The 27,434-nt window shown below is 46.4% G+C and overlaps 1 protein-coding gene across 1 annotated transcript in view; it reads left to right on the top strand.

The window, feature by feature from the left end:
- The window catches only part of F8 (coagulation factor VIII), a 59,943-nt gene that overhangs the window by 26,683 nt on the left and 5,826 nt on the right, over positions 1 to 27,434 (top strand). The window contains exons 11-24 of the mRNA XM_056858974.1: positions 396 to 607; positions 2,206 to 2,356; positions 5,072 to 5,281; positions 6,229 to 6,348; positions 8,425 to 9,292; positions 11,150 to 11,312; positions 14,079 to 14,291; positions 16,187 to 16,415; positions 16,986 to 17,168; positions 17,588 to 17,704; positions 18,301 to 18,372; positions 21,649 to 21,734; positions 22,719 to 22,874; positions 25,417 to 25,561. Of these exons, the coding sequence (XP_056714952.1) occupies positions 396 to 607; positions 2,206 to 2,356; positions 5,072 to 5,281; positions 6,229 to 6,348; positions 8,425 to 9,292; positions 11,150 to 11,312; positions 14,079 to 14,291; positions 16,187 to 16,415; positions 16,986 to 17,168; positions 17,588 to 17,704; positions 18,301 to 18,372; positions 21,649 to 21,734; positions 22,719 to 22,874; positions 25,417 to 25,561 (2,925 nt within the window). The remainder of the gene's footprint in view (positions 1 to 395; positions 608 to 2,205; positions 2,357 to 5,071; positions 5,282 to 6,228; positions 6,349 to 8,424; positions 9,293 to 11,149; positions 11,313 to 14,078; positions 14,292 to 16,186; positions 16,416 to 16,985; positions 17,169 to 17,587; positions 17,705 to 18,300; positions 18,373 to 21,648; positions 21,735 to 22,718; positions 22,875 to 25,416; positions 25,562 to 27,434) is intronic.

The raw sequence follows: 27,434 nt of genomic DNA, 5'->3' as shown, positions 1-27,434 counted from the left end.
GTTGCTATGCAAATGCAATGGGGTGAGAAGGTCCTAGGTACATCACTCTAAACTTCTTTGGGTGGGGGAGGGTTGCCAGGTCACCCCTGGCAGTAGGGCTGCCAACCTCCAGGAGATCTCCTGATATTACAACTGATCTCCAGCTGATAGAGATCAGTTCACCTGGAGAAAATGGCCGCTTGGGCAATTGGGCTCTATGGCATTGAAGGCCCTCCCCTCCCCAAACCCCACCCTCCTCAGGTTCCACCCCCTGGGGTGGAGCCTAAATCAGGAATTTGATAGGGCGGGGCTTCTGCTCCATGGGGACGAACCTAAATCTTTTGCATATTTCTGGATTTTCAAAGACTGAATGCAGATGTAGTAATGAGGTGATCTTGTGGATTATTTTTTACCAGCTAAAGATATGAAACGCTTGGCCATTCGACCTGGCCAGCTGATCGAGTACCGATGGAATATAATGCCTGAAGACGGCCCAACCAAATCTGACGCCCGCTGCCTAACTCGTTTCTATTATAGTTCCCTCAAGCCTGCTCGGGACCTAGCCTCTGGACTTATTGGTCCGCTGCTGATCTGCTCCAGAGAGTCCATGGACCAGCGGGGGAATCAGGTGGGCTTATCCCTTCACTTTCCAAGAAGCCTTTGGCATATTCCAGTGACATGATGAACAAACTGCACATATTTGTATCCTGGTGTTTTTTCACCTCCAAGAAAAGCCTTTTGGAGAAGGAAAGTTCATCTCCCTTTCCCCATCCCTGCTGCCCTGATCCACATTGGGCACTGCACGGTTCCTTTTTAGATCCAAATAACACATGGAGGGGTTTCAATCTCTGAATTCCAAAATCACATATAGTTAGGGTTGTCAACCTCCAGGTGGTGGCTGGAGATCTCCTGCTATTGCAACTGAGCTCCAGACAACAGAAATCAGTTCCCCTGGAGAAAATGGCCGCTTTGGCAACTGGACTCTATGGCATTGATGTCCCTCCCCTCTCCAAACTCCACCCTCCTCAGACTCAATCCCCAAAATCTCCAGGGATTTCCCAACCTGGAGCTGGCAACAACCTTACTTATAATTTATTGAGCAGAAAACTCAGGTTCTTACACCTCCACAACCTGTATTTTTCTTTTGATCTCTGATCTTTTAAACTTTGTCTGCTTATGGAAAAACAGTCTCATAAGGCATGAGTTTATGCCCACTTTATTACATTTTTATCCTGCAAGGACCTTAGGGTGGTATACATCATTCTATCTTCCATTTCATCCTCACAATAACCTTGTGAGATGTTAGGCTGAGAGAGAGCAACTAAGCCAAGGTCACCTGCTGAGCTTCATGACTAGGGTGGCCAGCTCCGGGTTGGGAAATACCTAGAGATTTTTGGGGTGGAGTCTGGGAAAGGTGGGGTTTGGAGAATGGAAGGACTTCAATGCCATAGAGTCCAATTGCCAAAGCGGCCATTTTCTCCAGGATAATTCTTTTCTATCACCGGGAGCTCAGTTGTAATAGCTGGAGATCTCCAGCCACTACCTGGAGGTTGGCAACCCTATTCATGACATGTGGGGCTGTGAACCTGGATCTCCCAGATCCTATTCCAGTACTCTAACCACTAAACAACAACAACACATTTTTATCTCAGTTGTCCTCTAAGGAACTCAAAGTGGCATATCTCTTTCTTCACAATAACCCTATGAGATAGCAAGCTTCATAGCAGGAGTAAGAATTTGAACCCAAGTCTCCCAGACCCTAGATCAATATTCTAAGCTCTATACCAAACTGGCTACAAGTGATGCCTCTCCCAAATATGTTTTCTGGGTTGTCTTGGAAGAAATAAACATTCTTGATTCTGCTTGGTGCTTTTCTCTAAAACTGAATGTGTGTGCGTGGGGGGAGGGGGGAATTAGCACTCCATAGATGCCTTTGTATCTTGTGTTTATCAGTGATCCAGGAAAATGTCATTTCCAGGGAGATAAATGCTGACCCCAGCTAATAGTGAGGGATCAGCAAAAGGAAATGGACGTTAAAACTGGGTGAGAACTAGAGAGGACTGAACCCCAAAGCTAGAGCCATGCAAGAAGGAAGTGGGTAGGCAACGTGCAGTGTGGGCATTCCCCTTACATACCTCTGTTTCCCAAGGGCACAGAGAACCTGGTCTGTTCCACCACAGACTCACCTCCAAATCCCATCTTTGTGTCCCCCATCCACCCACCCAGATAATGCTAGATGAAGCAAAATTTGTGCTCTTTTCTGTCTTCGACGAAAACCGGAGCTGGTACTTGCAGAGAAATATCAATGAGTTTTGCGCAGATGCCACCAATATCAACCTCAAGGATCCAGAGTTCTATGCCTCCAACGTCATGCACAGTGAGTAACTCCAGGCAGTGGCACTTTTTCTGATTTTGGGGCCCTGGTCAAAAGTCAAGAATTGGCCGTCCATACCCCCTTTATTCCCACCCAACCTACTCGGAACAAGAATAAAGAGCTCAATTTTCAGAGAGACTTCAAAATTGCACCAGTTTGCATTCCAACTTTACCCTATTTTCCATTACAATCCTTCAGGCCCTCACTAGTGTGGGGCCCTCGGCAATTGCCCAGGCAGTCCCATTGATAAAACTACCCTTGCCCAGAAGAAGGAAAGTTGATTATATGAATGAAGGAAAGACAGGAACATTTAGTCCTCAGATAAGCCCTGTGTGTACAGGCAGAGATGAGCATAGGTATTAGGTATAAGGCCATTTGGAAGATGAAATCACACAGCCAGATCATCTGAAAAAAGTTTAAAAAGTTAGTGCCTGTTTACTTTTCTTGTCTTCCATCCCATAATGATAAGTCTTGAATTTTTAAATGGACGCCTTTTGCTGGCATGACAAATGCAGTCCTAGTTGACACTAGACAAGGAAACATCCCTGTCTCCCTGGCATGTTAATTTTACATGTGCAGGGGTGGGTTTGTTTTTTGTTTTTGTATGGATGAGCAATTCATCACGCAGACCCCCCCCCTTTAGCAGCATGCTGAAACGATACAGCAAGAGGAGCTAAATCTAGGTAGGAGATTATAAATTCAGATTTTAGCAAGCAAATTCCAGCAAGAGATACTAGACTGCATATTTTTCAGCTCAAATTTGTCCTAAATTTATCTTTTCCTCAGCTCCATTTGTCATTCCTGAATATTCAGGCCCCTAGTTTAAAAATAGTGAATTTATCATATGCCCAAATAAGGGATGCCAGCCTCTAGGTCAGGGGTGGGGGACCTTTTTTCCACCAAGGGCCATTTGGATATTTATAACATCATTCACGGGCCATACAAAATTATCAACTTAAAAACTAGCCGGCCAAGCCCCAAGCAGGCAGCTGCTCCAGATGACCCCCCCACCACATGCGCGGGCAAGCAGGCATCCAACCAGTGGCGCACTCACCCACCTGGTGGCACAGGATGGTCTGTTGCACCAGCCGGATGTAGCCGTCCAGCCGCACACCAGAGTTGCTCCTGCTCAACATGGTCGGGGCCGGATTCTGCAGCCAGCTCCTGCTACCTCCGCCTGCAGGGATGAAATGAGGATACACTGGCTAAGAACTCACCCCCACGCATTCTGGCCCTGCCCCCTTTAACCCCTTCATTGTCGCCACTTCCGCCCCCAGCCCTCTTGTAGTACAGAGGGAATATGTTTCTCCACGGCCTGGGTGGAAATGGGTTAGCACAGTTTCTTGGGCGGTCCTAGCAGCTCCATAGCTAACGACTCTTCCTCAAGGGGGGAAAAAAGGTTCCTTTTCTTGGCAAAACAAACTCACATCTGCCTTGAATAGGGGCTATTCCTGTCCGCGGGAGGGGACGGATCACCAGTCTTAGATTCTTCTGAGCTAGAGATCTGCCAGGACGCACGAAGGGCCAGACCAAATGATTTTGTGGGCCTTAAACAGCCCCCGGGCCTGATGTTCCCCACCCTTGCACTAGGTTGAATCTGTGAACCTCCTGGAATTACAACTCATCTCCAGACTGTAGAGATCAGTTCCCCTGGAGAAAATGGATGCTTTGGAGAGTGGACTTCATGGCATTGTACCCCACTGAGGTCCCGGTCCTCCCCAGGCTCCACCCCCAAATCTCCAGGAGTTTTCCATCCTGGATCTGGTAACCCTACTTGGTTCCATCCTGGAACCTGGCAACCCTAACCCAAATCCAAGGACTTGTAAGGGCCAATTTCTAATAGCTGGACAGTCATGAATCCCCTGAAGCAGAAGCCCCTGGAGCAATTACTGTCTGTAATTGGGCAGTCTGGGGGTTCTCAGTAGTCACCTAGTGACCAAGGCTGGCTCCAGGATTTTTGGAGGGTGGGTAACAGTTCCCCTTCCCAGTATCAGTTAAGGATTGGTGCTGGGGTCTGATATCTCATCAGTCTGGGATCTGCAGGGGCACTTCTGCTTCCCTGCCCCCCCCCCCAAGTTGTCCTATGCCAGTCTCTGCTTCCAGGCTTTCCTCCAAAATAAGGCCATTTATGCATGGCTGTTTCCTTGCGGTCACCCCACTGACTACTTCGGGGCTTTGCTTTCATTATGCTTGCCTTTTCTTACTGTCAGAGGTCGCCTTGCTCTCCCCGCGCATTTTGCCCACATTTTCTGGATTCATGTTTAGCCAGCATCCAGAAAGCATGGGGAAAACATGCAGGGAGAGTGAGGTGACCTCTGATGGGCAGAAATTGCAAGCATAATCAAAGCAAAGCTCCAAAGTAATTGGTGGGGTGGCCGCGAGGAAACAGTCATGCATAAATGGCCTAAGCTGCCCCAGATGGTGCAAGTCCAGCAAACCTTTGAGCTATATAGCTAGTAATGACACGGGATTGACTTTTGGAGCTTACTGGTTTCTTAGTACCAAGAGGATTCTGGTCTGCAGTGTTTGTATCCCAGCTTAATTTACCTGTAGTTCCATCCTCTAATCAGTGGTGGCAAAAGCAATACAGAACGGGTGTCTGATCCAGAAGGCTCCTGGTTCTACCACGTTTTGAAACTCTTGATATTGTGGTTTGAGTCACCCTGTATGGATGACCTGAATACTGACACAACTTCTCCCGTTTCCTGAATCTTGCAGGTATCAATGGCTACGTCTTTGATAACCTACATCTCAATCTTTGCCTGAATAAAGTGGTATACTGGTATGTCCTGAGCGTGGGTGCCCAAACAGAGTTCTTGTCTGTTTTCTTCTCGGGGAATATTTTTAAGTACAACACTGTCTTTGAGGAGACCCTCACGCTCTTTCCACACTCTGGGGAGACAGTCTTCATGGCCATGGAGAATCCAGGTTAGTTATTGCTTCAGCCACTGTGCCTTTTTCTAAATAATAATGGCATGGATCTGGGTTTCAGCATTATGAACCTTTAAATCACTTTACTGTATGAATTCTGTTTTTCTTAGCAGAAGTCCTATGAAGGGGATGTAGGCATATGGGTTCCTCTTTAAAGAAATGTTGATATTCCTGATTTATTGCTTCATGCATACACTACTGGAGTAGGGCAATGGTATGAACCTTTCCCGAGTATTACCTGACCCCTATAAAGAAGACTTCTAAAATTCCCTTTCCCTCTATAAGGAGAATTACTTCCTGTCTGTCTAGCAGAGAAGGATGCCTGCACATCAGAAGGTTCCTGTGCCTTTAACAGTTGTCCATCAGGAAACACTGGATAGATGCAGCAGTTCCCACTACAAATATGGATATATAGTGATAGGGGAAAGATACAGCTGTTTCGTTTATTTTTGCAGTAGCAATTAAAGACACGTGAAGCCTGTCCAGGCTGTAGAGAGGAAAGGTAATAAACCTCTCCTTGCACGATTTTAATATGATCACACTACTAACGTATTAGGTGTTATGCTCGTTTAATGGTTCCTGTAGCTAAGTGAGAATACTGTGAATTGTTTGGGGATTCTTTACTCACCTACCCCCAACTACAATTTCCAGGGTTTTATTGGCAGAGAGAATTAAAGTATTGAGTATTAAACCTGTTTAAAGCTACCCTGTAGACAAGACCCATGCATTAGCATTACAGAAGACACGCCAAGTCATTAAGGTTGTTTTTTACTGTTATGATATATGTAGTCCTTGTTAAAGTTACAAGTGGGCTGAAATTTGACAGCTACGTTTTTGTTTTTCATTTTGCTACCAGAGTGTGCAGCTCCAATGCATGTAAAATGTGTCTAGTGCAATCTTTAATCTTTTTCTCTGCTTTGATTCTTCACTCTTACCTCTGACAGGTATCTGGATGTTGGGATGCCTGAACCCTGAATTTAGAAGAAGAGGAATGAGAGCAAAATTCACCATTTCCAAGTGCACCGAGAACACTGATATCCACGATGAATATTACAATGAGTATGGTGAGATAACAGATTACTATGCAGTTGGAAACGACGAATTACAACCCAGAGGGTTCTCCAAGAAAAAAAGGCGTCCAAAACCATGCATAAAGAAGCATCAGGGCAACGACACCTCCTCTTCAGAAAACGAAATGAAGAAGACCAACTACAGCTGGCCTCCATGCTCGGAAGAACTCTCCCAGCTTCTCAAGTTAAACAGCACAGAGAATTCTTCCAGCCCATTATTGGCGCCAGAAGAACCCCTGTCCTTACATGACATTTATTCACCTCCTCCCCGAGAGCCTCTCTTGAAGGTCTTGCCCGGTGATGCTTTTTCAACAGAAGAAGGACCATCAGCCATACCTGGGCGACGTTTCCAAGATGCTTCAGTTTCAAGAAGCTCATCTCTTGCACGTGAAGAGGCACATCATAATGAGAGTTCGTTAGAGACTGCAACTAATCCGGATACTGTGACTTCTGTCTTCAAAATGTCCAAGCCAGCTCAAGAAGTTGTAATAGATCAAGAAAACTCAATCCAGCAGGAAAAAGGAGAGAACATCACTTCTCTGGAAAAGACAGAAGGGTTCTTTGAAGTCCATGTTACACCTTCTCAACCAAAGGAGCTAGTTGATGGGAAGGACTTTGCAGAAAACCTGAAATTTAATGCAGAGAAATCCTCTCTTAAAATTGACAATAATTTATCAGAACTACATACGGTGCGTCCGGATTCCAGGTTCCCTGAAAAAGCCTCTTTAGAAGAGTTAGACACCACCCCAAAATGGAATACTACAACACTGACGCCAGATGGTGGAGCAGTATCAGAAATGATGTCATCTGTGGATGGAAGCACTTTTTTGAACATGAGTGGAGCTTCGTCACCATTAGATGACTTGCTTAGCAATCCGATTATTCACAACAGGTCACTGGAGAGTCAAAGCACTAATTCGTTGACATTAAAAACTAGCCCTGGAGCCGAAGACCTTGCACTGCAAAGTGACAACACGACCTCTCGTGCTTCTAACAGTTACTCTTCCCATAAGGCAACTCTCCAAGAAAATGTACCATTTATAACCGGAGAAACATTACAAACAGAAAAAACTGCCACTACATCACGAGTAGAGGAATCCTCCACAATTATGGGGAATCAAGGGACTTTGTCACCTCTAAAAGACTTCCTTCTGGTCAACAGTGTTACGCACACAGTCTCCCAAGACAGTAACTCAAGGCCTCTACAAAACAGTTTTCAGAGTCATGAGACAGAGACGATTGTGCAACCCAGACTGGACACAGTCACTAGAAGCCGAGCTGTTCTGAATGGATATAGTTCCTTGTTTGCCCAGAATGATGTGATAGCAGATTCAGATAGATTAACTGACAATCCTAGAGTTACAAACAAGGCTGGATATACTAGTGATAGTCTGGACAGTAATGAGATTTCCTCTATGCATCCTTTCCGTGCTGCCCAAGAAACTGTCAGCTTAACACTCAAAGGGAGATTTCCAAAAGCTGGCCGAGGCAAGGGACTGTCAGAGACAGAGAATCAAGTTTTGGCCAGATTCAATGTTGTACACAACAGGAAAAATGTTCCAACTTCCCACGGAGTACCGGATGTATCTGGGGAACAAAATGTTGTACAAGATAGGCCAATAGAAGACACCACCATAAGGCTTCCCAAAGTTACCTTATCAAAAAAGAATAATTTTTTTCATCGTGGGGGTTTGCCTCCATCCCAGCAAGTTAATTTGAGAAATACCAGCTCTAAAGAGCTTGTAAAGCTCAAGATGGACTCCAACTTGGGGAAGAGGTCCCTGAAATTACGTCGAGCTACATCGCAAGAGACACACGGTGTTGCATCAGAGAGGGGAAATAATTTGGGCAAAACGGAAGGAAGGGCTCAGGCTTTGCTCAGCGGTTCTTTCTTCAAGCTAAGCAGTAAGTCCAAGAATTCTGTACTGAGGGCACCTTTGCAAGATGAGACTGCAGGAAATAGTGGAACAACCAGCCATGGCAGGGCAAGATCACCATCCTCTACTTTATCAAGCTCAGTCCAGCACAGTCCGGCTCCAGATTACTTGAGCAGCCCTGATTCTCCAGCAGAAAGGGTACAGCTGGTCACCCAAAATGGAAGTGCTCAGAGGGAAAGTAAAGGCAGCGCATCTCGGGAAGTGAAGGATGCAAGGAACACCATCACTATCCCTAGTTATTCCAGAACAAAAACAAGCCTTGGGGGCAAGAATACAGCAACCAAAGCAGGGCTTACTTCCTCTACCTTTCTGGGAGGACAGACCACAATTGTCAACTCTGTCCCACAGAAGACCACCAGGCAGATGAATGAGGCTGGAGTTCCTGCAACACTAGAAGCTCAGGTTGGGAGGCACGCTGACTCAGAAGCCCGTCTGCAGTTGCAGCTGAGGGAATCGAGCATCGCTCAGGAGCAAACGTTTGGGAATGAATCCTTGCAGGCTGCATCAGCGAGGGAGGCAAAACAGGCCTTGGCAGAAAAATATTTGTCTCCTCAAGTTTACCTGACCATCAATCGGACCCTTCAAGGAAAGCAGCGGCAGCAGACTGACAGACAGGCATTTAATGGTGAAGGCAACCTTGCTCCCTCCGACGGTGTAATACAAACATTTAAATGGAAAGAAAAGGAGGAAGCAGGGGGAACCCCAAGGCAGAAACTCCTCAGAGGTGAAAGCAGGGTCCCCGGCCTCATTCATGTGGAGGCCTCGATGAAACCCTCTGGTCTTGTCAAATCAGAGGTCACAGACTCCTTGAGGCCTCTGAAGGAGACCTCCGAGTATGACGACTACAGTGTTGCTGAAGAGAATCAGGAATTTGATATCTATGGGGAAGTCGATACGGATCCACGTGCTTTTGCTGGGAAAGTCCGACAATATTACATTGCTGCTGAGGAAGTGATGTGGGATTATGGCAGCCAGATTTCCTCTCCATATATGAGAGACAAGTAAGTCATACCTATCACTGCCTATGAGGACTGCTGGCAAATTCAACCACTTTGCTGGCATCTTTTGAGACTGGGGCACATACTTGAAATGCTACTGAGATCTACCTCCAAATTGTCCCATAAGGTCAAAGGGCACTGGGTAGGGGAGGAAGGAACGGGCTTGTCAGACACCATCTTGAGACTCCAAGACAGCCAATATACCCAGTCCTCACAATAATATTTAGCACTATGTGAGTGTTGAAAGCATGTCTTATGCATTATCTCAGCACTTAACAAGAGAAGATGTTGGGAGATCTATGAATGGATCATCCTGGCATTTTTTTTTTTTTATCAAACAGTGTTAAGTAGCCATGCATCACTCCAATTTGGATTGGGGCCATGGCAAGGCCCCAGTCAGGGTTGCCAACCTCCAGGTACTAGCTGGAGATCTCCTGCTATTACAACTGATCTCAGCCCAGGGGTCGGGATGCCTGGGGATCTCCTAGGATTACAGCTCATCTCCAGACTACAGAGATCCATTCTCCTGGAGTAAAAGGATGCTTTGGAGGGTGGACTCTGTATGGCATTGAACCCCGCTGAGGTCCCTGTCCTCCCCAAGCCCCATCCCCAAATCATTCCAAATCTGGCAACCCTACCCCCCCCATCCCCCACCAGTGGCCGGGGGGACCTGGCAACCCTACACAGGGGTGAAGGGTGACAACTTGGCAACATTGTACAGGAGTGGAACAGTCCTTCCTCCGCCTCATCCCTGATCCAGATCTATGATCTACAAGGCTGCTATCTGACTTTTTAAAATGATAGGAAGAGGCAGCCAGGGATCTTCCAGCATCTTGTTGGGCACCTAGAAATCCTAGCTATAGGATACGCCAAAACTATTATTCCCCAGTTGCAAAGGGCAGGCTAAGGGAATAGTGCCTTGACTTAAGTTCATGGCCGGGGTGATATTTGTACCAGGAGTTTCCACCTGACTCAGCTACCTAACAATATCTGCCACTTTGAAGATAGATGCATGTAGGCTAGGGTTACCAGGTCCCTCTTCACCACCGGTGGGAGGTTTTTGGGGGCGGAGCCTGAAGGGGCAGGATTTGGGGAGGGGTGGGGACTTCAATGCTGTAGAGTCCAATTATGAAAGCGGCCATTTTCTCCAGATGAACTATTGGATGGAGATCACTTGTAATAGCAGGAATCTTCAGCTAGTACCTGGAGGTTGGCAATCCTAATATAGGCAGATGTGTAAAATGGTGCTTCTTTGTTGGATACTGGCACAGCACTAGTGTTTATGCATGTACCATGGGCACTTTTTAACTGATGTGGCTGAATAGTCTATCTTGAGCTTATCAGTGGTGAGTAGATAAAGCACTGCTGATTCAACAGGTATTGCTAGGTTTCATGCCCCTGATTGGCTGCAGCTCTGAGCAGGGGCCAGGTTAGCATTGCCGGGGCAGCTGGGTTAGGTATCAGGGAACTGATGCCCCAAGAAATAGGCCTTTAAAGTGCTAACAACAAAGCAGGAAGCCAGGTTTCAAATAGTGAAACTGAGTGGAGGTTGAAGGGTTAAACCCCCTCTTCCTTCTCTGCACAACCTGGAGGCAAACAGAAGTCACACAAACCTGGTTTTATCTCCAGAACGAGATGGTGATCTTCATCTCATGTTTTTGGGACCTAAGTTTTGCCAAATCCCCTGTATCCCAAATCCTGAAACTCATGGGGTCAAGGCCTTGTGATCCCATACGTTCACAATACAGCCCATTTAGTTCCAGTCAGGGGTGATTCTGGCCTGTGTAACTGTTTGAGTCATGCATTCCTGATATCAGTGAAGTCTGTTCCACATCAGTATCTCTTGGTTTCTTGCAGGAGTCCAAAGAGCAGCACAAAGAAACCCTTCAAGCAGTACAAGAAAGTGGTTTTCCGAGAGTATCTAGACAGCTCTTTCACTCAACCGCTCGCCCGAGGAGAGTTAGATGAGCACTTGGGCATCTTGGGGCCGTACATTCGGGCCCAGATTGATGATGTTATCATGGTGAGACAGAGTGGATTTTTAAAAAAGTATCTTAGTCATAAAACCCCTGACACAGCTAGGTAAAAGGTAAAGGTCCCCTGTGCAAGCACCGGGTCATTCCTGACCCATGGGGTGACGTCACATCCCGACATTTCCTAGGCAGACTTTGTTTATGGGGTGGTTTGCCAGTTTCTTCCCCAGTCCATCTTCCCTTTACCCCCAGCAAGCTGGGTACTCATTTTACCGACCTCGGAAGGATGGAAGGCTGAGTCAACCTTGAGCCGGCTACCTGAAACCAGCTTCCTTCGGGATCGAACTCGGGTCGTGAGCAGAGCTTGGACTGCAGTACTGCAGCTTTACCACTCTGTGCCACGGGGCTCCTCCTGACACAGCTACCATTGACCAGTGTTCTCTTGTTTTTAATAAAGTTGATGATTTTGTTAATAATTTGATTCCTGACACAGCTACCATCAAATTATTAACAAAATGATCAACTTTATTAAAAATAAGAGAACACTGGTCAATCAATAACAGCCAGTGTAAAAGAACTGCCAAAATCAGATCTAAACAAGTCCTCCCCATCCTAGGATAACTTCAGAAACCATTTGCGCCAACTGAGAAAATTATGAAGCACCTCCAACACTTTGTAATAGCTAGAGTATTGAAATAGGATCTGGGACCCCAGGTTTGAATCTCCGCCCTGTCATGAAAGTCCACTGGGTGAATTTGGGCCAGTCACTCACTCTCTGTCTAACCTATCTCATAGAGCAGTGGTGTCAAATTCATTTGTTATGAGAAGAAGAAGAGTTAGTTTTTATATGCCGACTTTCCCTGCCACTTAAGGGAGAACCAAACCGGCTTACAATCACCTTCTCTTCCCCTCCCCACAACAGACACCCTGTGAGGTAGGTGGGGCTGAGAGAGAGTGACTAGCCCAAGGTCACCCAGCTGGCTTCATATGTAGGAGTGGGGAAACAAATCCAGTTCACCAGATTAGCCTCCACCGCTCATGTGGAGGAGTGGGGAATCAAACTCGGTTCTCCAGATCAGACTCCACCACTCCAAACCATCATTCTTAACCACTACACCACACTGGCCAGATTGAGAGGGGGGGGCTGCCTCGGCCGCAGTGGGTTCGCCAGCCCAGATCAGGACTGGGGGAGTGGCTGCCTCAGCAGGCAGGCACGCTGTGGACACGCCATCACAGGATGAGAGTGGGTTGGTGGCTTCCATGACTGGTGAGCCCGCAGCGGGCTTACCAGCCCAGAATGAGAGTGGAGGGTGGCTGCCTCGGCTAGCTCGTGGGCCAGATTAGAGCTCTCAAGGGGCTGGATCCTGACCCTGGGCTGTATGCTTGTCACCTCTATCATTTATGCATGGGGACTTTCACTCACGTTCGCCCCCGGTCTGTCTCGGTTGTTTCTTGGAGTTATGCATGAGTTTTCCGTCCATTAGAGATGACCCCGCTGCCAGCCCTCACAAATCCCAGACCTTCCCGTTCCTCTGTTAACCTGATTTTCCCCCCTCCCCTGAGAACAGCCCTGGTAGAATCCCTATGCATAAGGCAAAGTGCAGGACGGTGAAGCTTGAGGGAGTGACGTTCCTCTCACGGAAAGCACTATAGCCAATTACAAATCAGTGTGTCAAGGGGTGGTGATTCAAATGCTTCCTTCTTCCTTGGAGTTCTTTCTGAGCAGAAGAAAGGATTTTTAGAAATGAGGGTTGGGTTACCTCCCCCCCGGTTCCTTTTAAAGAGCTTTGTTTTTTAAAATGCTTTTTTACTTGGCAATTGGGTTTCTGCGGGGGTGGGGGGGGACTTTTCTCTCACAGAAAGCACTACAGCCAATTACAGAGCAGCGTGTCAAGGGGCGGGGACTCCAATGCTTCTTGATTTGAGCTTGGAGACTGCTGGTGCATAATTCCCAACAGGAAAGTGTGGGTCCAGCAAGCAACAAATCTCAGGTAAAACTCCCTTGCATAAATGACCAAAGGGTGTGATAATAACATGAAGGAGAGGAGAATTAAAGTGTAAGCCACTTTGGGTTTCCATTGGGGAGAAAAGCGGGGTATGAAAGTGGGAAGGGCAGAGTTTTTGGAGGGAGCTCAGGGGGGGATGTGATAGCTTACAGTTTACCCTCCAAGATGCCATTTTCTCCAGGGAAATAGACCTCTGGGGGGTCAGTTGTTATTCTGGGAGACCTCCGAGCCCCACCTGGAGTTCAGCAACCTTCCCATGTACAATTGGTTAAAGATGTCTTCTGCTTGAAGTATAGTGAAGGGGGCGCAAATTGGAAGGGAGAGCATCACCAACACAGACTGTGATTGACCAGGAGACAAGTTCCAAAAATAGTTACTATTCAGGGGAGGGGCTGTGGCTCAGTGGTAGAGCATCTGCTTGGCATGCAGAAGGTCCCAGGTTCAATCCCTGGCATCTCCAGTTAAAGGGACTAGGCAAGTAGGTAATGTGAAAGACCTCAGCCTGAGACCCTGGAGAGCCACTGCCGGTCTGAGTAGACAATACTGACTTTGATGGACCAAGGGTATGATTCAGTGTAAGGCAGCTTCATGTGTTCATGTATTCAGGGCCGATTCACTGCCCAGACAACCTGAATATCACTCCATGGCACTGCCTCTCAATGGTGAATGGTTCCTAATCTTCCAGGATGAGAGGTGGAAGCCCCGGGAAGAGCGGAAGGATAGTCTCGAGGCCTCTTTGCTTTGCGTGCACCTGATCCCCCTCCCTAAATGACGATTCTCCTCCTTGTGCCACTTTATCCCCTCGCCCAGGTGACTTTTAAGAACTTGGCCTCCCGACCTTACACCTTCCATTCCAACCTGCTGCCCTACGAGGGGAAAAGGGAGGAAGAGGGACAGTTCCGCCCGGAGGAGGTGCAGCCCAACCAAGTCCGCGAGTACACCTTGAGAGTACAGCGAGAAATGGCTCCTACCATGGAAGAGTTTGAGTGCAAGGCGTGGTTGTATTTCTCCAGCATTAACCTGGTAGGTATAAAGGTCCACCATAGCTGTTGCCTGCAGACAACTTTAAACAAGCAGCAGAATCAAGTCCTTTTCCTGCAGGTGCATGTTTGAGTGCTTCCCCATGGCGCAGTTCCCTTCACACAGAAATCTAGCATGCCAGGGAAAAGGATTCAGCCCAGCCTTCTTCCTGGCATGTGATTTTTCTTTGTGCTGGAAGTTTCCTTTTTATTGGGGAGCATTAAAACATGCAACTTCCCTGTATGAGTCTGAGACGGTAAAGTTGAAGGGAAGCTTTACCTTTTGATGGGGCCTCTTATATAAACTGGGTCTGTATCAGGCAATTCCACAGGCTACAGAAGGGTACCAGGCTCTCAAATGCACAGTAGTCGTATTAGTAGTAGAAGAGTTGGTTTTTCTATACTGACTTTCTCTACCACTTAAGGAAGACTCAAACCGGCTTACAAACCCCTTCCCTTCCCCTCCCCACAACAGACATCCTGTGAGGTAGGTGGGGCTGAGAGAGCTCTAAGAGAGCTGTGACTATCCCAAGGTCACCCAGCTGGCTTCATGTGTAGGAGTGGGGAAACCAACCCAGTTCACCAGATTAGCATCTGCTGCTCATGTGGAGGAGTGGGGAATCAAACCCGGTTCTCCAGATTAGAGTTAGAAAAGAGAAACTGAGTCCAGTAGCACGAAAGCTTATACCCTGCCAGAAATTCTGTTAGTCTTTAAGGTGCTACTGGACTCTTGCTCTTTTCTACTGCTAAAGACAGACTAACATGGCCTATTATGCACGGGTACTTGGATTCACGTTCGCTCCCTGTCTGACTCGGATATTCCTTGGAATTATGCATGTGTTTTCCTTCCATGAGAAATGAGATTGCTGCCTGCCCTAACAATGTCCGGCTCTTCCCATTCCTCTGCAAATCTGACTTTTCCCTCTAACGTGAGCTCAGCCTGGCTCAAATCTCAGTGCAGATGGGAAAGCAGGAGGAACAGCCAATCACGAAGTAGCATGTAAAGAGGCGGGGATTCAAGTGCTTCCTGCTACCTCGGAGCTCTTTCTGAGCAAAAAAAAAAAAAGGCTTTTAAAAAATGAGGCTTGGATTTCTCCCCCCCCCCTTTCAGATTGCTCCATTTTTTGTTTTTTGTTCTTAAAATGCTTTTTTATGCGGCAGTTGAGTTTTTTTTGGGAGTGATTATCTTTCACAATGAGCACTGCGAAATAAGCCAATTACAGAGCGGCATTTAAAGGGGCGGGACTTGATTTGAGCCTGGGCAGAAGGTTTGTAAGCAAACAAACAGCAGGATTCAAGAGACCATGAAATGCAGAAAGTACAGAGGGAAATCTGATGACGTAAAATTCAAATTTAATCAATTAAAAAAAATCCAGAGGCCAACCACTAGTTGTGATAAAGGGTCGGGAGTTTCCATTTTTGTTAAGGTAGTCACAATTATACTGAGACTAACATCCTAAATCCCGATTCAACCCAGAGAATGGAAGCGTCAAACCTTTTAATAAATCCCAGATAAATGGAAGATTTATTAAAACCTTTTAATAAATCTGCCATTCCACACTGCAGATTTCCATTGAAATTCTTTTGTTGAAGAATGGTGACTCTCAGCTCAGAAACAGAGTGTCCGAGGGAGACTGACCAGCTGTTCTTCCACTCATTTCTGAAAAGACTGTGATTTTTAACGTCAAGTTTTCAGAGGTTTGGCCAACACCTGCCTCAGAACCTTTTTGCTGGAGCGGCCAGGGACTTGATCCTGGGACCACCTGCATACAAAGCCCATTCTCTTCCACAAAACCACAGCCAGAGAATATAATATGCAAAACTAGCCAAGGTAGACATAAATAAGGAACACAGGAATAAACACCTCCCTTCTGACTGATCTTGCATCTTCCTGTCCAGGAGAAAGATCTGCACTCGGGTCTTATCGGGCCTCTGATTATTTGCCAGCCCGGAATATTGAGCACTGCACATGGAAGGCAGCTGACCATCCAGGAATTCTCTCTCCTCTTCACCATCTTTGATGAGACAAAGAGCTGGTATTTTGCCGAGAACCTCCAGAGGAACTGTCCGTCCCCCTGTCACATCCAGATGGATGATCCTGCCTTTAAAATGATCAATTCTTTCTATGGTAAGAATTTCCTTTCCACCTCTAGCCCCTTCTCCTCCCGTGCTACTAAATCTAGGTCAGGTATGAGGAGAACAGCTAGCTGTTGGGGGCAGGGAGCGGGGAAGCAGGCAATGCTTGCTAAACCAGCAAAGGAAGAGAGTTCCAAGAGGGGCCACCACAGAGAATACTCTGCTCCTTTGAACACCTGAAGCTGCCTTATACTGAATCAGACCCTTGGTTCATCAAAGTCAGTATTGTCTACTCAGACTGGCAGCAGCTCTCCAGGGTCTCAGGCAGAAGTCTTTCACATCACCTACTTGCCTGCTTCCTTTAACTGGAGATGCCAGGGATTGATCCTGGGACCTTCTGCATGTCAAGCAGAGGCTCTACCACTGAGCCACAGCCCCTCCCCTACAAAGGCAGTTGAGCATCTACCACGAAGGGACCAACAACAGGGCTTTTTAATGCTAAGGGGGATGGGGGCTAGGAAGCCAGAACAGAGAACATAAATGAAGTGCAAACCAAAGCAATTCAATACAGCAGCATCCTTTCGGCATTCTGTTTTTTCTTTCTTTTTCCTCCCCTCTCTAGCTATCAATGGCTATGTGAGAGACACACTGCCAGGGCTGGTGATGGGTCAGCACCAGAGGGTCAGGTGGCACCTAATGAACGTAGGTGGGGTGGAAGACATCCACTCAGTTCACTTCCATGGGCAGGTCTTCACTGTCAGAATGGGCAAGGAATACCGCCTGGGAGTCTACAACCTCTATCCAGGTAAGGCAAGAAATGGATGGCTATACACTCCTCTGTCTGCTAGCTCTTTGTTGTTGTTGAACTATGAGACATAGGCTCAGTGAGCTGATGAGACAGTTTGGTCATAGGAGTGAAGGACATAGGATGCTTCTTTATACCATGGCTGCTTCTACATGGTGACGATTCTTGTACCTCTCATTGGCTGTGAAAGCAGGAGGCATCTGCAGAGGCAATTGGGCATCCAGACATGTTTCCCCTGCATCTTCCTTGCCTCCACCTGTAAATACCACCCATACCCAATCTAAACATCATATGAAATCAAATCACATGATTTGCCTGGCTTTAAGGGACCCTGGGTGATCAGAACTCCAGGAATGTCGTGCTCCTGTCTCCTCCCCCAGCAACCCTAAAACAAGTCTCTCTTCTCTTCCTTGTTGCAGGTGCTTTTGCGACTGTGGAAATGCACCCGTCCCACCCTGGGATTTGGCGGGTGGAATGTGAGGTCGGTGAGCACGAGCAGGCTGGAATGAGCGCCCTCTTCCTGGTGTATGACCAGAGTGAGTAGCTTAGCTTGCCATTCTTCAAAGGCTGACGCCTTTTCCCAGGGAGAGGCGCCGTGCAACTTTAACATCTGCGTTACTGGCCGAAAGGAATGGCCGAAGTTTCTCCTTTCTCCTTCGGAAATAGGGAAAGATTTCATTGTTGATTTATGTCTAGGATGCTGATAAAGGCACGGAGCCTCTGTCCATTAAAAAGATGATGATCAGGCTGTGAGGTGCTCCATATGAAGTGTTCTGGAGGCTGTGCTAGCTTTCTTAACCCTGAAATTTCTAAGACTGGTCTCTGTTTGAAAGTTTGGAAGCCACGCCAAAAGAGCTGGGAAATATGAGCAGGGCAATGTCTGAAAAGCAATTCCCGGTGGACCAATAAACCAGCATCCATGTCCCCACAGAGATATGATTCTCTGCCGCCGGCCTAGAAAGGTAGCCATTTGTAGCTGCATCAGACATTCCAAATGCTAATGACAAATGTAAAATACTCTGCAGAGTCTATTGCAAGCTGCCCCACTAATGCCTGAAGCTCAGCAAACCTTTGCAAAGCCACTTCCATACCTTCCCAGTAAAATATATGTTCTCCCAACTTTTGCTTTCAGGGTGTCAAATTCCTCTGGGCCTAGCATCTGGGACCATTGCTGACTCTCAGATCACAGCCTCGGATCACTATGGTAAGGTCCGGAATCTTAGTGTATTGATGGGATCTGGGGTCTCTGCTGCACTTTGTAGCTGCTGCTTATTTAGAAAACAGTGATGATTTTATCACATCGCTGTAGAACACTCCGGCAGTCTCCTATTTTGAAAAGGGCCTCAGTGTCTGATGCTGTAAGAAAGGGCAGAAACCACTGCAGAATATGTCCCTGAAACTGACCGTTTGCAAAGCATCCCCCAAAAATCAAGCTCCCATTTAAGGTTTCTATCTCACGGGCCATTTATGCTTGGTAATTAGCAGTGTGTTCCAGGCTGAAGTGCCCCACATATTTTTTTTTTTAGTTTTTCATGCTGAACCATCATTCCAGAAGTCACTGTGAAGCTGGCGCACACCTGCTTTGCATTTCTTAAGAGCCCCTTTAACCTTTTTATTTGCTCTGTCCCTGCCTCGAAGCATTCACTCAAGGGAGCATGAAGAACCACAGCCCCAGGTTAGCTATGCAAACGACAACTGCTAATGGCTATGCAAATGAAGGAACGAAGGAGCAGGCGAGTGTGACTTTCTCCACTTGCATCAGGACCATTAATAGGCATTTTAAAGGTCAGATTTAAAAAAAAGGAGCTTTGAGCGAGCATCAAAATCGACCCTACATAAATGGCCAAGGTTTTCACCACCAAAAAATCTACAAATTGTGATGGGCGGGTTCCACAAAGGCATTTCAACAACTGACATATTCCAGCTGAGTACTTAATTTACATCATTGGCACCTGTTTTGTTGCTGTTACTCACCAGTCACGCTGCGCACACTCGTTTCACCCAGTCTGTGGCGATGCGTTCACTGGTTGTTTTGCCCTGGCCCTGTCTCTCTCCCACCATGCTCAGAACAAAAGCAATAGTACACGGTGTACTGAAGGAGAGGCTGAAGGTACATAAAAATAGGAACCACTTGGCTCTAGGAAGTACATTCAGCACATTTTGGTCACACATACAGTTATTTTCTGAGGATCCAGCTTTAGGAGAACAAGCTCTGCCAGTCTGATCTAGAAGGGGCCTTGAAGAGCACTGATTAGTAGGGTTGCCAGGTCCCCCTTCACAACTGGCGGGAGGTTTTTGGGGCGGAGCCTGAGGAGGGTGGGGTTTGGGGAAGGGAGGGACTTTAATGCCATAGAGTCCAATTGCCAAAGGTGGCCATTTTCTCCAGGTGAACTGATCTCTATCGGCTGGAGATTAGTTGTAATAGCAGTAGATCTCCTGCTACCACCTGGAGGTTGGCAACCCTACTGATTAGCTGAGTGTCTGAGCAATCACAAAGCACCACCCTCCCTGGAACAGTTTTTCAAATTAAAAAGGAGTGAACAGGTGTCCCAGAAAGGGGCAGGAGCGTGAGGGGTTTCTATGGGTAGAACATCCCTTCCAAGGATCCCTCCCTCCACCCCCCTTTCTTTCTCCTGCCCCCTTCAACCCTGGAGCAGGTAATTCATACATTTAGATATTAGTCATCATGTGCAATCAAGTGATGAATAGGGTCAAATCCTGGTTTTGGAAGAAGAGGAGGGGGAAAAAGTTGTTTTTTATACCCCACTTTTCTCTAAGGAGTCTCAAAGCGGTTTACGATCGCCTTCCCTCCCCCTCCCCACAGCAGGCATCTTGTGAAGTAGGTGAGAGAGTTCTGAGAAATGTGACTAGCCAAAGACACCAAGCAGGCTTCATGGGGAGGAGTGGGGAATCGATCCCGGTTCACCAGATTAGAGTCTGCTGCTCTTAACCACTACACCACGCTGGCTGGTCCACCAGGATCATAGGACTAAACTGTCAAGGAAATCAGGGTTGGTTTAGAGTCAGTTGCGTGTGTTATTTGAAGAGCAAAGGGAAAGGAAGCTGACTTCACTCCACAGGGGCATAAAAAGCATGCCTGTTTTGGGTGTACACAACCCTAATCTGCTGTTTCCAGTGGCTGCATTCAATTTATCACATGACCCTCTTCTGTTCCAGTTTGCACTGCCTTTGAAATAGCCTTTCAAATAGCCACAAGACTTTATGTTCTTGTACTGCCCATGTTCCACTGAAGTCCAAGCATGGGATGGAGCTTCCTGCTTGATTAAGTCTCTTCTGTGCCACTGCACCATTGCATCAGTTAGACCTGCCAAAGAGCTGATTCATCGGCTAATTTAACTTTCAGTAAATAGGAAGCAAATGCCAGTGTACTGTAAAAAGCAAAGCTGGATTGTGCAGATCTGGCCCTCAGATTGGGTTGCCAGCTCCTGGTTGGGGAATGCCTGGAGATTTTTGGGGTGGAGCCTGAGGAGGGCGGGGTTTGGGGAGAAACTTCAATGCAATGGAGTTCAATTGCCAAAGCAGCCATTTTCTCCAGGTGAACTGATGTCTATCAGCTGGAGATCAGTTGTAATAGCAGGAGATCTCCAGCTACTACCTGGAGGTTAGAAAATCTGCAATGGAGTCTCCACTACAAAACTAGCAAAAAATTCTTATTGGTGCTTACACATGTAACATCAACAATACAAGAGTGAAAGTTACATATAAGAACAATCAAAGTTATATACAGTATGTACAATCTAAGTAAGGTGCAGTCTCAATGCACCAATTGCCATGTTCTTTCAAGTAAATGTTGTATTTTCTTCAAAAAGTCCAATAGTAGGTACTATCCCAAAAGCACACTTTCCCCCCACCTTTTCCCAAAAAGTGTGCTTTTGGGATAGTACCTACTATTGGACTTTTTGAAGAAAATACAACATTTACTTGAAAGAACATGGCAATTGGTGCATTGAGACTGCACCTTACTTAGATTGTACATACTGTATATAACTTTGATTGTTCTTATATGTATCTTTCACTCTTGTATTGTTGATGTTACATGTGTAAGCAACAATAAGAATTTTTTGCTACTTTTGTACTGGAGACTCCGTTGCAGATTTTCTAACCATTGGTATTGGCACGGAGGTGCCTATTTTGTATTGTAACTACCTGGAGGTTGGCAACCCTACCCAGAGATAGATAGGAGACATCCTCTAGTGGTTAGGAGGTAGTGTGGCTGTATGGAATTCCAGCTCATCTCCAGACTACAGCGATCAGTTCCCCTGGAGAAAATGGATGCTTTGGAGGGGAGAATCTATGGCCTTGTACCCCACTGAGGTCCCTGTTTCTTGAAGGTGGTCTGAGCAATCTCATTTCATAACGCTTCTTGGGCAGGTGGAAGTCTGAGAGACAGAGAGACGTTCACCCTCCTGTGTTATGAGGCTTCCTTTCCTGTCACGCTTTTCCTATTCTTCTCTCCAAGGTGAATGGGTCCCCAGTCTGGCCAGACTGGATAAATCGGGATCAGTCAATGCCTGGAGCACCGACTGGGGCAATTCCTGGATCCAGGTAGGCTTCATTCAATAAGAGAGTACAGCAGAAAAAGTACAGAAGATAGTTAAAGGGCTGGAACACCTTTCCTGTGAGGAAAGGCTGAAGATTCTGGGACTTGTCTAGAAAAAAGACAACGGAGGGGGAGACATGATGGAGATTTATAAAATTATACATGGGGTGGCAAAAATGGATACAGGGAGATGTTTTTCCATATCCCTTCGTACTAGAACTCAAGGATACCCAATGAAATTGTTGGGAAATGGGTTCAGGACAGACAGAAGGAAATACTTCTTTAAATGAGCAATTAAATTGTGGAATTCACTGCCAGTGAACATAGTGAGGCCCACGTGCATAGACGGCTTTAGACAGATTCAAGAAGGAGCCATAGTGAGGAACCTCCATCTACAGTGGCAGCAAACCTCTGAATACCAGTGCTGGGAGGAAGCATTGAGGAAGGTCTTTGCCTCTGTGCCCTGTTTGTTGGCCCACCAGGTATAACTGGCTGGCCACTGTGTGAGTAGGGATGCCAGCCTCCAGGTGGGACCTGTGGATCACCTGGAATTACAGCTCATCTCTAGACTACAGAGATCATTTGCCCTGGAGAAAATGGATGCTTTGGAGGGTGGACTCTCTGGCATTGTACCCCACTGAAGTCCCAGGCATTTTATGCGTGGCTGTTTTCCTCGCGGTCACCCCTTTGATGGCTTTGGGTCTTTGTGTTGATTATGTATGCCATTTCCGACCGTCAGAGGTCGCCTCACGCTCCCCGCTCGTTTCTGCATGTTTTGCCCACCGGCAAAACGCACGGAAAAGCAGGGGGAGAGCACAGGGACCTCTAATGGTCAGAAACGGCATGCATGATCAAAACAAAGACCTGAAGTCGTTGGAGGGGGTACCGCGAGGGAAATAGCCATGCATAAAAGGCCCCAGACTTTAGGTTAAAAGGCAATCTCTTAAACCACCATATCACAGTTCTCCACCTCTTGCACTGTTGGCCAGGTGGACCTCCTAAGCCCAAAGATCCTCCATGGGATAAAGACGCAAGGAGCCCGGCAAAAGCTCTCTACCCTCTATGTCTCTCAGTTCATCATCTTCCACAGCCTGGATGGGCAGAAATGGAAAAAATACAAGGGCAATTCCACCAGCTCCCAAATGGTGAGTGGTCTTTCTTTGTACCTCTTCAAGCAGAGGAAGAAGGGAATGGATGGTGGCACCAAGAAAAGTAGATTTTGACTCTTGGGTTCGTTTTAAAAATGCATATTCAGCCATTTCACATACAGTATTGTACATATGAACACATGAAGCTGCCTTATACTGAATCAGACCCTTGGTCCATCAAAGTCAGTATTGTCTACTCAGACTGGCAGCGGCTCTCCAGGGTCTCAGGCAGAGGTCTTACACACCTCCTACTTGCCTAGTCTCTTTAACTGGAGATGTCGGGAATTGAACCTGGGACCTTCAGCATGCCAAGCAGATGCTCTACCACCCATACACACACTCACACATCCATATATATTGGGTGGAGTTGAGTGGGGATGGTAGAATACACAAAGGTGGCTCATATTGAGTCAGACCTTTGTTCTACCATGGTCAGTATTGTCTACTCAGACTGGCAGGGGCTCTCTAGGGTCTCAGGAAGGAGTCTTTCACATCACCTGCTACTTGATTCTTTTAATTGGGAATGGAACCTGGGACCTTCTAATGTGCAAAGATGTTCTACCACTGAGTCACAGCCTCTCAGAAGGTTACTACCTAGACATCATGAGGGGAAAAAAGAAGCTTGGAAAATCCAATCAACGCATATCAAGGAATAGTGTGAATATTCATGACACGGGCCAGCTGCTGAAGATCAGACAGGTTCACACATTTTACATACATCACTAGATTTCTCTACCTAATTAAACAGCATTTAATTAATGAGAGATGAATGAGAGAACTGACTGTTGCAAAGCATCATACACAAGGGGGTATGAAAAGTTTTGGAAGTTCTGGCCATATTTCTACTATGATCCGTTTATGACATGACTTTCTATTGTACTCATCATATTGTAGTCATCAATGGATGAACTGAGATGTGTAAACCTGCCCTAAGCCCCTAAACACTTATTGAATATCACCATAATCTTTCTCTCTTTTTTGCCAAAGAGTAATGTAGAATGTTAAACAGATATCCATTTTGTACTGTCATGCAACTGGTCCCTCCCGAAGTAAGTACAATCAACAAGAAACTCAGGGCTACGAGAATGCAGATTTGTACTGGAGACATGCAACATTAGACTTGGTGCAGAATTCAGCATCCCAAGAGTTGCGGTTTTGATTAAAACAAAAATCACCAAGTTTTTAGTCTCTAAGGCTGAGGACACAGGTTTCAAAATGTGGAGGCAACTACTGATATGCAAGAAGCTGGGGTGGGAGGAGGAAAGGGACAAGCAGGACTTCCTGGGATCCCAAGTGGGGCTTCAGTGCCCTTCCTAGCTCTTTGCCGATCATAATAAATACAAGTTTCATATGAAGAACATCATATTTGCTGAACTCGCATGCTTCTGCTGGCATTCAGGCTTTCTTGGCATAGAATGTAGATTACCTTGGTGTATAATTCTGATGTATTTATTTGCCTCCTGCTCTTCATGCAAGGAGCTCAGGATAGCATACTTGGGCCATTTGTGCCTGGCTGTTTCCTTGCAGTCACCTCACCGACTACTTCAGGGATTTGCTTTGATTATGTTGGCACTTTCCGACTGTCAGAGGTTGCCTCTCTCTCCCTGCATGTTTCCCCCCACGTTTTCTGGATTTGTGTTTAGCCAGCATCCAGAAAATGCAGGGGAAACGTGTGGGGAGAGCAAGGCGACTGCTGACGGTCGGAAAACGCAATCAAAGCAAAGCCTTGAAGCAGTTGGCGGGGTGACTGCGAGGAAACAGCCATGTATAAATGCACATAGTATTTCTCTGCCACCATTACAACAGCCCCGTGAAGCTGGAGAGCCTAAGGAATAGTGAGAGACCTGGTGTTACCCAGGTCTTCATGGCAGAGAAGGAATTTGAACATCACTAAACATTCATTTCATTGGCTCAGAGCATACATCACCTATGGTCCTATGCAGTAACCAGTATGTGTACAGGATGCACTTAAAACAGGTGCAAAGTAAGAAAATAGGTTTTGTACCAGTTAAAATTGGTATCAAAATATGCCATTTCCCTCTTTTGGCTCCTGAAAACTTTCTTTCGTAGCCAGAGCAGGAAGTCTTCCGTTTGCTTTTAAATGTTTTAAAAAGAAAGATTTTCTCAGAATGTCTTTATTCCGAAAACTGATATGCCACCTCTCCAAAACTGATATGCCACCAGCTCACAAAGTAAAAACAATGCAGTGAATCATAAAAAAAACCCCTCTACGGATTATCGCTATGAAAATGAAGATAAGAACCCGAACTTTGATTTGTGCTCAGAAACAGGCCGGCAGCCAGTGGGCAGATCTTTCAAAAGAGGCACGATACGATCCCTTCACCCAAACCCTGAAAATAGCCTGGCTGCTGCCTTTTGGACTCACTGACATTTCTAGACTGTTTTCAGAGTCCATTTTGCACTACAGCATGGATTCCATGCGCAATCTGTCTATCCCTGATCATCCTTCCTCTCCGTGCACCAGAGTAAAGGGGCCATCTCTCTCTCTCTCTCTCTCTCTCTCTCTCTCTGCCTGCAGATATTCTTTGGGAATGTGGATGCAGCAAGTGTGAAACACAACGTCTTTGACCCCCCCATCATCACCCGCTATGTCCGCCTTCACCCAACACATTACAGCATACGTGTGACACTGCGCATGGAGCTCATCGGCTGTGACCTGAACAGTACGCCAAGGCTTTAATCTTTCCTATTCGCTATAGCTAGTCACAAGGAGAGCAGAGCAGGCTGGAACCTCAAAATACTACCGTGTTAATGTTCACATCTCACTGTTACTAGGAAGAGCCCGTTGCACAGAGTGGTAAGCTGCAGTACTGCAGTCCAAGCTCTGCTCACGACCTGGGTTCGATCCCAACAGAAGTTGGTTTCAGGTAGCCGGCTCAAGGCTGACTCAGCCGTCCATCCTTCCGAGGTCGGTAAAATGAGGACCCAGCTTGCTGGGGGTAAAGGGAAGATGACTGGGGAAGGCACTGGCAAACCACCCTGTAAACAAAGTCTGCCTAGTAAATGTCGGGATGTGACATCATCCCATGGCTCAGGAATGACCTGGTGCTTGCACAGGGGACCTTTACCTTTACCTTTTTAATGTTCAGTTCTCACTGTTACTGGAGTGTCTGTTGCTTCTAGGCTTCTCTGCTACTGTGAGGTTGGCTGTTTAGAGCAGCTTCATCCAAAAGTTAATCTTCTCCCATCAGTGGTGCACACTGTATCCTGAATGCAAGGGTAAAGATAGGCTGACATTCTACAGGATGGTGACGGGTCTGAACGCAGATTGGCTGCATTCTGAGACATTTGTTTTTAACACAGAGAGAATACATGCGCAAATGAATTTCCACAATTCTGCAATGCTGCATACCAGCCTAATCACAAACCATGGTTTGCCATTATAACAATTAGGTTTCCTGGTTCAAAACATAGTTTGTCATGAATATCTGAACCACAAACTGTTCCTTTGTCCCTGTTTAAACCAAGACTAAACTTTGGGTTAAACTATAATTTGTGGTTCAGACATACGGACAAACTATGGGTTGTGGCAGACCAGGAAATCTTCAGCTCCCAAGCCATATGCAAAAGAAGAGATGAGATAGACAGGCAGTATGAAAGCATGAAGATTTCCAAAGCTCATTTTCATAATGACAAGTCATGGTTTCTTGTTATGGCTGAATGCAGCCAGAATCTGTTGTCTTTTTACATGCTGTATACTTTGAGGGAAAACTAACAGATCTTCACTGGAAGAGATCTTAAGAACCTGAAGGTTATATCCCATGGTCTTCCAAATAATTTTTGGTCTAGACATTTTTTTCTTTCATAGAGGGGCCCACTTATAGGTGGCTAGCTTTATAACACAGAGAGTATGTAAGACATGAATTAGGATTTAAAAGAAACAGAGCCTATTTCCACATTTACATCAGCATATGGCAAGTGATTAATAATAATAATTAGTGTATAAATCATCTCAGACCTAGGCATTAGGCAATGATGATATACTTAAAAAGAAACCTCACCTACGATCTTAGCAAAAATAGATACGGTCCTGAAGATACAAGAAGAAGCACAAAAGGAAAGGAACAAAGAGAAGGAGTTGGAGAACAGCCCCCCCCCCAAAAAAGAGAGCTGTTTCAGTCGCTCTTTAAAGCAGTGGACAGGAGGGGGAGGTTTGGGTGTCAAGTGGCAATGAGTTTCAGAGACAAGCAGCAACAGGAGAGAAAGGATTGAAAGTACCTGAAGCATGGCCAAAAGAAAAGTATTGGTAGACCAAAGATGGGAAGATTATCTGTAAAATTGTAGGCCTGACTCAGGAGCAAGAGCCTGTTTATTTATTTTATTATTGAATTTATATCCCACCCCTCCCTTACCAAAGTCAGGCTTGGGGCAGCCTACAACCAATATAGGAACAGAGGAAGGGAAGAAAGACAAACTGAGGATGTCACAGAAGCAGGGTTTTGGGGTGGGCTCCCTTTTGCAGAGCTGCAGGCCATCCTAACTCCCCCCCCCCAAATCATCCCCTTTCTGCTTCCTTCCTACCTGCCCTGCTTAACC

The sequence above is a fragment of the Euleptes europaea genome, chromosome 13 (assembly GCF_029931775.1).
Source record: "Euleptes europaea isolate rEulEur1 chromosome 13, rEulEur1.hap1, whole genome shotgun sequence".
NCBI classification, from domain to species: Eukaryota; Metazoa; Chordata; class Lepidosauria; order Squamata; family Sphaerodactylidae; genus Euleptes; species Euleptes europaea.
The sequence above is the reverse complement of the archived record's forward strand: the minus strand, read 5'-3'. Positions and strand labels throughout refer to the sequence as shown.